Genomic DNA, 14,184 nt, shown 5'->3' on the forward strand with positions numbered 1-14,184 from the left:
CAATGGCGTGATCTCAGCTCATGGCAACCTCTGCCTCCTGGGTTCAAGTAATTCTCTTGCCTCGGCAAGACTCCATCTCAAAAAACAAAAAACAAAAAACAAAACTGCATTGATACTTGAAATGTCATAGGAGAGTAGACCTGTGTGTTCTCACCACAAACACACGGTAAGTATGTGAAGTGATGCATATGTTAACTAGCTTTACTGGCATAATCATTTCACAGTATAGACTTTATCAAATATCACATTGTATACCTTAAATATAGACAATTTTAATTTTTATTTGCTTTTTTTTTTCCTTTTTGAGATGGAGTCTTGCTCTGTTGCCTAGGCTGGAGTAGTGGCATGATCTCGGCTCACTGCAACCTCCCGCCTCCTAGGTTCAAGCAATTCTCCTGTCTCAGCCTCCCAAGTAGCTGGGATTATAGGCGCCCACCACCATGTCTGGCTAATTTTTGTAATTTTAGTACAGACAAGGGTTTCGTCATGTTGGCCAGGATGGTCTCAAACTCCTAACAAGTGATCCGCCCACCTTGGCCTCCCAAAGTGTTGGCATTACAGGTGTGAGCCACTGTACTGGGCCACAATTTTTATTAAAAAAAAAAAAAAAAAAAACACATACAATGGGTTTACACTTTACATCCACCAGAATGGCTATAGTCAAAAAGAAAAAAAAAAAAACAAAAAACAAATGTTGGCCAGTAAGTGAAGAAACTCATGATTGCTGGTTGAAATGAACATTGCCTTTGTCCAGAACTCAAAAGTGGCTTAGATAATCCTGTTACACATAGACGATATTAACCAATACGAACTGCTGGAAAAAACCTCATAAACAGTTAAAAAGAAACATGTTTTTGGCAAATCAGTACACTGATACATTCAGCAACTAGTAATCTGGTTAAATTGACTTTCAGTGAATTGGCTGTCATTTAACTGACCTATTTTCTACCTCAGAGGGTTGAGGATTAAATGAGCTCATACAGAGCTTGATCCATGGCAACTGTTCCATGTAGCTAATATTATAAGGTTCTCTCTCAATTTTCACATTAGTAAAATGGGGACACTACTACTTACTTTTGGGGTTGTTGTGAGGATTAAATAAGTGTATATAAACAGCTAAGACAGACTTTGACACAGAGGAGATGCTCAATAAATGACAGCTACGTATGCCCTGGTCTTTTATTAACTTCCGATAATTAAAATTTTCAGCTAGGATGTGGTAGTGCATGTCTGTAGTATCGGCTAACTCAGGAGGCTGAGGCGAGAGAACTGCTCGAGCCTGGGCAATACAGCAAGACCCTGTCTCTAACAATTTTTTAAAAATTTTTAAATAAAATTTTCAAACATGCACAAAAATATAAAAGTATAATTAATTCTCATGTACCTATCACTCAGCTAAGTTTCAGCAATTATCAACACAGCCAGTCTTGTTTCATCTACACCTCACTCTCTGCAAAACACAAAGTTTGGAGAGAAGCCCAGACATAGCATCACATCATCTGTAAATATTTCTATACTTTGACTATCTGGGTTCACTTAACAGCTTCTGACGCTGCAGCGGGTAATAGGCAGCAGCACAAGGAGGACTGCTGGGGGTGAGGCAGGGGCAGGAAATGTCTTATTGTACCTTCAATAGCCATTATAGATGGACTCCTAGGATTGAATTTTCTCCTGTCCAGGAGACCTATCATGAGTTCTGGACAAAGGCAATATTCAACAGTCTCTCTAATCTTACACTTTAGTAACTGGATTCTCAAACCCCAAGAATAGCTCTGTTGCTTTCAGAATCTGCCCTACTCTCACTCCTTTTTCCCTTATTTTCTACCCAGGTGGGCCCAGATGGACCTGAAGGTAACCTTTTCCTAGAAGGCAGCTATTAAGGCACCTTTGTTGTTTGTGTTCCTACATTGTTGATAATCTGCACCTGGCTCTTGACTGCTGCTGTCTAGTGTTCTGAGTATCTAGAAAATAGCCCTTACTGGCTTTCCCTGCCTCTATGTATTTCAGGGTTTCTGACAATCTTCTTAGATTCTGGTCATGGCCACATCATCGTTATCACCATCTTCATGGAGAATTCTTTTGTATCTACATCATCATATTTATAAGAACTACCATTTATTAAGTATTAATTATATGGCAGGCCCTGTGGTTAACATTCTACATATATTATCTCATTTAATCCTCCAACAACCCTAAGGTAAGTTTTAACTATAGAATACATGTAATGAGTACACTGAAGCTCAGATAGGTTAATTAGTTTGCCAAAGTAGAACAGTGAATATGTGTCACAGCTGGGATTTAAACCTTGGATTGCCTGATTCCCAAGTCCATAATTTTGTTGTAAACAGCTTTTATTTTATTCTTTTAGAACTTGTTCTTTTAAAATTATTTAAAGAAGAGTAAATACTTAAATATTTAAAGAAAAGTAAATATGTGCTCATTGTACAAAATTCAAATGCTACTCAAGTGAAAATTTGCTCTTACCTTCCCTTTTGTACTTTCCAGGGATAACCACTGTTAAAAACTTGGTATAACAAGGCCGGGCACATTGGCTCATGCCTGTAATCCCAGCACTTTGGGAGACTGAGGCGGGCAGATCACTCGAGGCCAGGAGTTTGAGACCAGCTTGGCCAACATGCGGAAACCCTGTCTCTACTAAAAATACAAAAATTAGCTGGGCGTGGTAGCATGCACCTGAAGTCCCAACTATTTGGGAGGCTGAGACATGAGAATCACTTGAACCGAGGGGGCAGAGGTTGCAGTGAGCCGAGATCACACCACTGCACTCCAGCCTGGGTAACAGAGCAAGACTCTTGTCTAACAAAAAAAAAAAAAAAAATTGGTGTAACAAGTATAAAATATGTAACTAGGTCAGGCAAGGTGGCTCACACCTGTAATCCCAGCACTTTGGAGGCCAAAGTGGGAGGATCACCTGAGTCTAGGAGTTAGAGCTCAGCCTGGGCAATAACAGAGACCCCATCTCTATTTTTTTAAAAAATGTATTTACATATATATATCACACACACTATTTATTTGCCTAAATATACATACATATCTCTGGAAGGAAACCACTGACATTGGTTGTCCATGGGAAGGTAAACAGGGAAAGAGAGATGGGTGTGAGATTTTCACTGTGTGCTCTTTCACATTGTTTTTATTTCTAACGCTTGTATATTCCATTTTTAAACCTCCCTCTTCAAAAAATACAAAAGTCTATATATGGCTTTTCCATATGTGCATACATATACACGTGCATACATGCCCTTTTAAAAGTAAAAATGGAACTATTCCTATTATTCTGTAACCCGATTTTAAAAATACACCTTAAACATCTTTCTGTGTCAATATTTAACTGTCTCATTCTTTGTAACGGCTACATGATATTCCATTCTATAGATGTACCATCATTTATCCAGCCCTTACTGATCAACATTTGGATGTTTCCAATTACTATTACAATGGGGCAGTGAACACTGAACATTTATCATTACACACTTGTGTGCAAGGATTTCTATAAACTAAATTCCTAAAAATCTAATCTTAAGTCAAAAGGTATAGAAAAAACTAATGCTTTTAGTAAGTATGCTATACTTACTGCTGCCAGTGGTTCTCTCCCAATGACTTGCTGAAGCTTCTAGAACCGATAAAATCTTTCTCAGGATTGCCAATTCGATTTCAGACCTCTCCCTCTACCCACCTCCAACACCACACCGTGGTTCTCTGAACTAAGCAATGATACATTATATTATCTAAGTATTGCCCTAAGTACAGTCCCTCCTACCCATGTCCCAACCCCTAGATTCCAATTCCATGCCCTGTCTCAGTGGCATATTACCACTGACAGTCCCAGTACCTCTGTGCTCCTCCTTCCCACCTCACCTGCCGTTAGACATCAATAGGGCCAATGGGCTCTCATTTCCATCAAGGTCCAAGTCTGGTGAGTCATCATCTGAGTCATTCAAGCAGGCACCAGTGATGTTGAACTGCAGAAGTAGGAAGCTCAGTTGTCACCTGTCTGGGACTCCCATGGGAATCACCATGGCAAGTTCCCTCTGGTTTCAGTGGTTCAGTTCACTGTCAAAACCACCTGAGCCAAGGCCTTCTGCTATACTGTCCCCCCACACCCCCACTGATCACAAGAGCAGGAGTTTGAAAATGTGTGGTTGGTTCAGGGGACACCTATCAATCTTGTGAACCATGTTCCCTTAAAAAAGAGGGGGCACATCTTCAGATGCCCATGGAGAGAATCACAATCGTGAAGCAAGATGGAGCCCTGGTGGAGGGCTTTTCTCAAGGACCTGCTCAAGACTACAACCTGACGCACGCAATGGTTTCAAATCTCATTCCCATCCCAGCATTTCAAAATTCAGCTAAGTGTTATGTTTTCTGAAAAGAGCTCCTGAAAATCTTCCCTACCCAGACAGAATTAACCCTCCTCTGTATCTCAGGGTCCCACACACACCCTTGATTGTGGCATTCACAATACTTGATTGCACTCATTTGTTTTTATGCCTGTCTTTCTCACTTGCCTGTCAGCCTCTTGAGAGTCACATCCACAGCACCTATCACAGTGCCCAGCATAGAAAAGGTCTCAATAAATGCCTGTTAAATGAGTGGGACTGGTAGCCAAACACCAGGGGGTCTAAGGGACACGGCAGCCAGACAGGATAGCCTGCTTTTTGAAACCCTGCTCTTCCAAGGGACACCCAAAAGGGTTGGGCTGAACCCATGGGCCAGCACCCACCTTTGCTTTCTGGAAAGAGCCTGTCTTCAGTGCCTGATGATTGTATGTGTCCATGAGATTATAGCTCAACTGGCCAGCAGGCCCCAAGGCTGAACTCTCCTTGCCCTTTCGCTCTGCCTTCTTGAAGAGTTCCTTGGGCTTCAGGCCTTTCTTCTTTGAACCATTTTTGGAGGGCAGTGACAGCCTGGACATGGACACTGAAGTGGAATGGGCTGGCCTGGTTAGGGGAATGGAGCCGGCTGGGAAGATCCTCTGCAGCCCAAAGATATTGCTCGTCTTCCCAACGTTCTGTTGGAAGATGTCCTACAAGAGTGTTAGTACATGAGGGGGTTAGAGCTTACTCAAGGGTTCTCTCAACACTAAGAGCAGAGGTCTGTTCCTGGTACTGGTGGCACTGCCATGGAAGTGGCTTACAGATGCTCCACATATGCACACCCCAGCTTTTACATGAGTCATCAAGAATTTATTGGGTGGCATTTCTTTACCCAGCCATTGACAAGTAAGAAGACGAGCAAAGCACTACTGTCAAAATTGGAGAGAAAATACTCCACTAAGCAGCTGACATGAAACAGAAAATAATCAAGTACTAATCTGTGTAGTTCAAACTCTTAAGGACTACAGGATTTGAGAGAAGGAGAGGTTCTAGTCCTAATTCTGCTACTAGCTAGCTCTGTAACTAGCTCAGGAAAGTTATCTGACCATTTGAGACTGTTTGCTCAGCTGTAAAATTAAAGGACTAGACTGGAAAGGTGATTTCTGAAGATGTTCTGTGGCTACTTTGAGCTTCTTGGGAGGAGCCCTGAGAATCGGGGGAAGGCAGAAGGCGAATAAAAAGAGCAAGTGGAGCCCTAGGCCTCCCACCTTCATCTTATTCAAAGCAGCTATGCTTTGAATATTAGCCTTCCACCTAAGATGTCATTTTTAAAAAAGGATTCCATTGCTTTAAGTAATTTGAAAGCCCATGGACCACATATACTCTATCTCTAAGTCCTCTTCCAACCAGCCCAGAGTTTCGTGGTTTAAGTGGGAGGCGCTGGAGAAAAGGTAGGCCTTTTAACTATCCTGAATGATTTTGACAGATGGGAGTGGAGGAAAATGAGAGGTAGGAGGTGGACACTGTAAGCTATGGTGTAGGCAGTGAAACATGCTGCAAGCAGTGAGGCTAGAAGCACAACTTCCCAGCTCACTTTGACCACCCTTCAGCATGGATGTATATATCCTGGGCACTAAATAAAACTTTACAGCTTCTGAGCTTAAAGGAGTTCTCCTCTGGTGCCTCTGCTACTTCACCATCCCACACCAACTTCTCTCTTTGCTATAAAGTCTACTAATAACAATGGCTCACATTTATTGAGTACTTACTCTGCCAGGCACTGTGCGAGGGGCTCTACATATACTAGCTTTTGATCCTAACAAAATTCTGAAAGGTTAGTGTTATCCTCACTTCACAGATGAGGAAACTGAGGCTCTGAAAGGCTTGCAAGTGACAGAGCAGGAACCAGAACCCAGGTTTCCCTGAATCTCTTACCACTATACCTTACTGCCTCGTGGTATATGCCACCTGTTGAAACATGGCTTTGTAATCATCTTCACCCCGAGAGAACTGTCATTTTGCAGAATGCAGAGACTGAGTCAAAATATTAATAATAACAACAACTACAACTACCACCACCACCCACCACCACGACCCACCATCAGAATTTATTGTGCACTTACTGTGTGCCAAGCACTCTATTTTTGTGCTCAACTCACATTACCTTACCTAATCCTTTTAACAATCCTTGAGTAGGTACAATTATTCCCCATTTTAGAGATGAAGAAACTGAAACTCAAAGAGGTTAACTTTGCTCAGGGTCCTCTACTAGGCTGAGTTCTTTGTGGGCAGGCACTATTTATGTGTTTCAAGAGCCTAGCCCAATGTGCGGCACACTTGAAACACAGTAATAATTATTTGAATAAATGAATTGTGTCTTTGGTAGGGTCTTCCCGACCCTTCCCCTGGGCTCTCATGCTAACTGCAGAGGCCTAACCTGCCACTTGAGCCTCAAGGCCTTTCCAAATGCCTTCTCTTCCCTGCCCCATGCTCCTTACTTCCACCAGGCGGATCTCCCTGGCCAGATCTTTAATGAGCTGTACGGTTCGCACTGTCTCCGGGATCTCATCCTCATGGTCTGGCAGAGCCTGTCAAACAAGAGGCATGAGGAATAAACCCACACATAAAGAGACAACTGATTTTGGACAAATATACCAAGGCAATTCAATGGAGAAAGGGTAGTCTTTTCAACAAATGATTCTGGACCAATTGGATATCCACACACAAGAAAGAAAAAGAACCTCAATCCATATCTTGCACCATACACACAAACACAAACGTAAAATGGATCATAGACCTAAATGTAAAACCTAAAACTATACACCCTTTAGACCATGCTTGTCCAACCCACTGCCCAGGATGGCTTTGAATGTGACAACACAAATTAGTAAAATTTCTTAAAACATTATGAGACCTTTTTCTTTCTTTTTTTTGAGATGGAGTTTCGCTACTCTTGCCCAGGCTGAAGTGCAATGGCACCATCTCGGCTTGCTGCAAGCCCCACCTCCTGGGTTCAAGCGATTCTCCTGTCTCAGCCTCCCCAGTAGCTAGGACTACAGGAGTGAACCACTACACCCAGCTAATTTTTTTTATTTTTAGTAGATACGGGGTTTCACCATGTTGGCCAGCCTGGTCTTGAACTCCTGACCTCAGGCGATCCACCCGCCTTGGCCTCCAAAGTGCTGGAATTACAGGCATGAGCCACTGCACCCAGCCTATGAGATTTTTTGTGATTTTTTTTTTTTTAAGCTCATCAGCTATTATGTGTGGCCCAAGACAATTCTTCTTCCAATGTGGCCCAGGGAAGCCAAAAGGTTGGAAACCCTTGCTATATTTTATTTACTTCTCACTATTTTTTTGAGACAAGAGTCTTTTCTTACTCTGCCACCCAGGCTAGAGTTCAGTGGTATGGTGGTCTTGGCTCACTGCAACCTTCGCCTCCCAGGTTCAAGCAATTCTTGTGCCTCAGCCTCCCCAGTAGCTGGGATTACAGGCATGTGCCACCATGCCTAATTTTTGTATTTTTAATAGAGATGGGTTTCGCCATGTTGGCCAGGCTGGTCTCAAATTCCTGACCTCGGGTGATCCACCCGCCTCGGCCTCCCAAAGTGCTGGATTACAGGCGTGAGCCACTGTACCCTGGCCGTAAACTCCTGCTTTAGACAGAGGAGAAGTTCTTTGTGGCCTTCAGTTAGGCAAAGATTTCTTAGATAGGACATAAGCATGGACCAGAAAAGAAAAAAGTTGATCAACTGAACTTGAAAAGCAAAACTTCTTTTGAAAAACCTGTTTCAGCACCTCTGCTACTTTGTAAGCCACAGACTGAGAGAAAATACTTGTAAAACATCTATCTAAAAAAGACAGTATCAAGAGGTATAAGGAACTAAGTTGTGGGTTTGGGCCACACCTCTCAAAAAAGTCAAGGACCTCAGGGAGATCAGTGGGGACAAACCAGCCTCTCCACTTGTGAGGAAGGAACTCTGTGCTGAGCAGCAACCGGCCCACAGCTAGCTCAACAGCAACCCAGAGCAATCCCTGTTAGTTGTCTCTTTTGTTTGCCCTCTTTTTGAGTACCAAGATTTACATTTTTATGTAGATCTCAAGGTTTTCCTTTGTGACTTTCTTCTACCACTTTTCACTTCATTTCTGTATCCAGAGGGCTGATAGAAAATTCCTCAGCATTTCCTTGTCTCTCATGGTTTAATTCTTTTTTCCTTTAACTATTTTCATCTATCTGGTGGAATTTATTTTCATGGCTAGGTGGGGAGCTGAGAAACCATCTGACCCAGCTAGATAATCTTATGGCTTCCTCCTTCCCAGACCAGGGTCTCTGGAAAGGTAAGGGAGCAGGTTCTTCCCCTACAAATCATCTGCACTTCACAAGAGTCCTTCCATGAGCATGGGCGTCTCAGAACTATGTTCTACTCTACCCCAGCTCCCACTGATCACTCTGTTTGGGGCCATCCCTTGGTCCCTGGGTCCATCCTGAGTCATGAGTGCTTGGGCCACACCCACCCCCCTTTGGTGTTTTTGGGACACAGTCACTCTAAAGTTCACTCCATGGGAGGGGTCAGAGATGAAACCCAAGGTAGCCACACCTGAGAGGTGTGGAGAAACAGAATCACAGGCTAAGGTCCAGGTATAGGTGAGCCCAGGGAGCAAGGGAAGGCTCAAAATATGAAATCCAAGAATATCTGAGGGGAAGGTTGACAACAGGAACTAAGGAGATTGTACAAGTTAAGCCTGCAGTGCAATGACCTTTGGTCACAGTATACACAGAAAAGGGAGTATCTAAAGCCTAAGATTACATGTTGACATTTCTTCTTTTCTTAATTTCTTGGTGTGTTCTTTAAATTCAGTATTCTGAAAAGTTAATTCGTTCACATGGGTCAAAAATCAAATATTGGTGCTGAGAAGGAAATTAACAGCTAAAGGCTTACATTAGAAAAGAAAGGCAGGCCAGGTGTGGTGGCTCATGCCTATAATCCCAGCACTTTGGGAGGCTGAGGTAGATGGATCAGGAGTTTGAGACCAGGAGTTTGAGACCAGCCTGGCCAACATGGTGAAACCCCATCTCTATTAAAATACAAAATTAGCCAGGCATGGTGGCACATGCCTGTAATCCCAGCTACTCAGGAGGCTGAGGCACGAGAATCACTTGAACCCGGGAGGCAGAGGCTGCAGTGAGCTGAGATCGTGCCACTGCACTCCAGCCTGGGCAACAGAGCGAGGCTCTGTCTCATAAATAAATTAATTAATTAAATAAAATGATATTGAAAAGCTTCATTCCTACCTTGTCCCTGCCATCAATCCCACCCTGTTCCTGCCATCAATCTCATCATCCCACTCCCACAGGTAACCATTTTCATTAGTTTCTACATCCCAGATCATATAATCAGGCAAGTGTATACTAAGATAATTCTTATTTCCCCATTTTACATATAAAGTGGCACACTAGACACACGGTTGTGCACCTTTACTTAACAAATTCTGGAGATCTTTCCAAATCAGTACATACAGAGCTTTTTTTTTTTTTTTTTAATAGTTGATTAGTGTTCAGTTGGATAAATGGACACTCGCACATTTCTAAAACCCACTTTGGCAGTATGCATCAAGAGCCTTACATTTTTCCATATATTGATTCAGTAATCGTTCTTCCAGGAATCTATCCTGAAGAAACAATCAAGAAATGAGGGACAAAAACAGACATTTACTTAATGATTCTTTAAAACTATTCCCTCAAATAAATAAAAGGAAGCAGCAAAAGCAAGTAGTTAGGCAAGGATGGTACATTCCTGCAAAAGAGTATCACATAACTATCAAATGTTTCTGGAGAACTTTGGTGACACAGGAAAATTAAGATAAACCAATAGATTCAAACACAAAATTGGATACACAGTTGACCCTTAAACAACATGGGTTTGAAATGTATGGGTCCATTTATATGCAGATTTTCTTCTGACTCTGCCATCTGGGACAGCCAAGACCAACCCCTCTCCTTTTTCTTCCTCCTCAGCCTACTCCATGTGAAGACAAGGATAAAGCCCTTTATGAGGATCCACTTCCACTTTATCAACAGTAAACATACGTTTTCAGCTTACTTTATTGTAATAATACAGTATATAACACAAATAACATATACAAAATATGTGTTGACTATGTTACTGGTAAGGCTTCTGGTCAACAGTAGGTTGTTAGCAGTTAAGGTTTTAGGGAGGCAAAAGTTGTATGTGGATTTCTGATTGCATGGGGGGGGGCAGGGTCTGCGCCCCAACCTCCACATTGCTCAAGAGTCAACCACACAGTGTGACAGTAATTATGTTTTTAAAATGCACATAAAAAAGACCAGAAGGAAATGTAGGCAAGTGTTAAATAGTAGTTCCCGCTGAGTGTAAAATTATAGGCAATAATTTTCCTTCTTTATGCTTTTCCTCATTTTCTAATTCTCTAGTGTAATGTTGTATTACTTTTATCATCAGAAAGAAAGATTTTAAAATGTAATCTAAGGAATCCTGGCCCAGGCCTCCACTCTACACCCAGGGGCCCACAAGCTTCTCTGGACTCTTCTGTTTCTCCAAAACATCTACCAAATCCAGTCCCTACAAAGGGCAAAATTCCAGAGGAGGTAGAGAAATATGCATATTTACTTCTTTCCTTGTCCAGGCTCTAAAGGCCAAGTTCAAGGCTTTGCCACCATGGACCAGGTAGGAGGCAGGGTGTCTCCTGTTCTCTCGCAAACCTAAAGGAGGAAAGAGGAAAGCAGAGTGTCAACAAAGCCATGCAGGAAAGTGAAGGACTCGGGACTTTTGTTAAGACAACCAGAGAAAATGCTCAAGGTTCTGAGCACCACTGCAGATCTCAGTTCTTCCAATAGTGTCCGTTTACTGAGTATCTACTAAGTGCTAGGAATGTGATATCTGTTATCTCATTTAACCCTTATACCTATCCTGTAAGCAAGGTATTATCTTCATTATACAGCCCAGGAAATTGAGGTTCAGAGAGGCAAAGTCAAGACCAAAGGCACACACCTAGTAAGTGCTAGAGCCATGACTAAAACCATGCGTATCTGAATCTGAGGCTTGTGCCCCTTCCATGACATTACTGTGCCTGTTGGGTTTCAAAATGAGAACACTCAGGAGGACTATGAGTTCTACCTACACAGACTTGAAGGGCCATTAATGTACAAGATGGATTAGCTGTGTTCTGCCTTATGTCAGGAGGCTACTACAAACAGCCAGATTTAGGCGCTATAAATAATTTTCTACTGAACCAAGCTGTTTAGAATAAGTAATGAACAGTTAGTCATCCAACATCTGATTGAAAACTTAAGTGACAGTCTAGGTGGCAGAGCAAGAGTATGAGGTATTGGCTATGAGGCTGTACTCACGGCCCCTGAGATTCTTTGTAACTTATCAATACTGATTTCTCCTGGCCAAGTCAACTTGAAGAATCTTAGGCCTAAGTAAGGGACCCATTCTATTCTCAATCACACCAGGGAAGAGGAAACCCAGTAAGTAAATTGGCTTCCAACTGGGCTAACGCCCAGGAACCAAAACAACGATGCCAGGACAGTCAGGACTGGGCCTTATCTCCAGGGGAAGCAGATCCAAGAAACTCTCAGACTATCCAGATTGAGCTTTTTATCTTAACCAGCAGGAAATAGAGACAGTTTCACTGTGATCCAATATTCTGTCACACTTGCTAAACAAAAAGGTTAAAATCCACGCCCTGCCATGTATTACGCTGAGTAAAAAAGTGAATCTGAGAAGGTCACATACTATATGATTCCATTTATACAATATTCTTGAAATGACAAAATTCAGCCAGGCGTGGTGGCTCTCACGCCTGTAATCCCAGCACATTGGGAGGCTGAGGCGGGCAGATCATGAGGTTAAGAGATTGAGATCATCCTGGCCAACATGGTAAAACCCTGTCTCTACTAAAAATACAAAAATTAGCTGGGCATGGTGGCATGTGCCTATAGTCCCAGCTACTCCGGAGGCTGAGGCAGGAGAATCGCTTGAACCTGGGAGGCGGAGTTTGCAGTGAGCAGAGATTGCACCACTGCACTCCAGCCTGGCGACAGAGCGAGACTCCATCTCAAATAAAAGAAGAAGAAAAAAAAAAGTACAAAAACTAGCTGCGTGTGGTGGCGGGTGTCTGTAACCCCAGCTACTCAGAAGGCTGAGGTAGGTGAAGCTTGAACCCAGGAGGTGGAAGTTGCAGTGAGCCAAGATCACGCCACTGCACTCCAGCCTGGGTGACAAGAGTGATACTCTGTCTTGGGGAAAAAAAAAAAAAGAAATGACAAAATTATAGAAATGGAAAACAGTGGTTTCCAGAAGTTATGGATGGTACAGGGGAGGACAGTGGGTGAAACTATAAAGGGGTAGCATTGCTGGGTACTGTGGCTCATGCCTGTAACCCCAGCAAAAGGAGTCTGAGGTGGGAGAATCGCTTGAGGCCAGGAGTTTGAGACCAGTCTGGTCAACATAGCAAGACCCTGTTCGTACAAAAAAATTACAAAATTAGCCGGGTGTGGGGGCCCGTGCCTGTAGTCTTAGCTACTCGGCAAACAAAGGCTCCTAGGAGGATTGCCTGAGCCCAGAAGTTTGAAGCTGCAGTGAGCCATGATCACACCACCGCACTCCAGCCTGGGTGACTGAGTGAAATCCTGTCTCAAAATAGAAGGGGCTGGGGGCTGGGTGGGTAGCACTAGGGAGATTTTTTTAAAGCACTAATTATCACTTTTTAAAAATTGAACATATTTAAGGTACACAACATGGTTTTAATTTGCATACTGAGATCTTCCTGGTGATGAAATAGTATCACGTCTTGACTGCGCCACTTACACATACACACACACTCACTCAGGGGAGAGGGGCAAAAAGGACAGTTGGCAAAGGGCTCCATACCACGAAAGATGTCCAGGATGTGCTTTCCCACATACCAACAGATGGTCTCAAAGTTGGGGAATTTGAAGAGGTCTGCTGTGCTCAGCCGCTTCTCAATCTCATAGGCTCTAGAAGGAGGAAACAAAACAACAAAAACAAGGATTCATTTACTGAGCACCTACTATGAATCAGGTATTGTTCTGGATGCTTTGTATCTCTAATCCTCAAAACGACTCTGCAAGATCTGGCTTTATACATTAGGAAACTTGGGCTCAAAGGTTATATAACTTGCCCAAAGTCAAATAACTACTAAGTGCAGAAAAGGTGTTAATCTTCAGCTGAACATGATCAGGAACGAGGAACCATTCCTTTCTGGCTTCTACATTGTACTCCTCACTCTAGCAGACAGGAATGGCCAACATGGAATCACCACAGTTTCAGGACTCACTTGAGCTGCATCTCGATGTTAAGGCTGTGTAAGAAGTTCCCTCCAAAGGCAAGGCAGTCCACAGGCGTCAGCACAGCATGGATCCATCCTGCAGTGTAACAAGGTAAAATCAAAGCTGGCAAAGGGCCTTTCTTCCTCTGGTTATCTCCACTACCTACTCATCTCAAACCCAACTCCTTAAGAGCAGTTAGCCTCCAAACTGGCTCCCCAACACCAGATGTTCTCAAGGTGTGGTCCAAGGAATCCTTAGGCTCCCTGAGACTCTTTCAGAGAAGCTGAGATGCCAAAACTATATTCATGAAAATATTATGATGTTCTTTACCTTTTTCACCCTTATTCTCATGGGTATACAGTGGAGTTTTCCAGAGGGTACATGATGTGGTATCAAACAGAATGAAAGCAAAAGCAGATCTGGGGATCTAACAATTTTTGATTAACCCAGATATTATACAGATTTGCAAAGATGTAAAACAATGTCACGCTTCCCACTAAACATTTTGAATAG

General features: G+C 42.8%; 1 protein-coding gene across 1 annotated transcript in view; it reads right to left on the reverse strand.

The window, feature by feature from the left end:
• Nucleotides 1-13,764, reverse strand: part of LOC108521720 (histone lysine demethylase PHF8-like) — a 75,717-nt gene extending 61,953 nt beyond the window's left edge. Inside the window, 6 exon segments of the mRNA XM_017861686.1 lie at nt 3,880-3,983; nt 4,745-5,047; nt 6,836-6,925; nt 10,985-11,076; nt 13,253-13,359; nt 13,680-13,764. Coding sequence (XP_017717175.1) covers nt 3,880-3,983; nt 4,745-5,047; nt 6,836-6,925; nt 10,985-11,076; nt 13,253-13,359; nt 13,680-13,690 — 707 coding nt within the window. The 5' untranslated portion in view covers nt 13,691-13,764.
• Nucleotides 13,765-14,184: the final 420 nt, after the last annotated feature.

The sequence above is a fragment of the Rhinopithecus bieti genome, unplaced genomic scaffold, assembly GCF_001698545.2.
Source record: "Rhinopithecus bieti isolate Rb0 unplaced genomic scaffold, ASM169854v2 scaffold_62786, whole genome shotgun sequence".
In the NCBI taxonomy this organism is placed as follows: domain Eukaryota; kingdom Metazoa; phylum Chordata; class Mammalia; order Primates; family Cercopithecidae; genus Rhinopithecus; species Rhinopithecus bieti.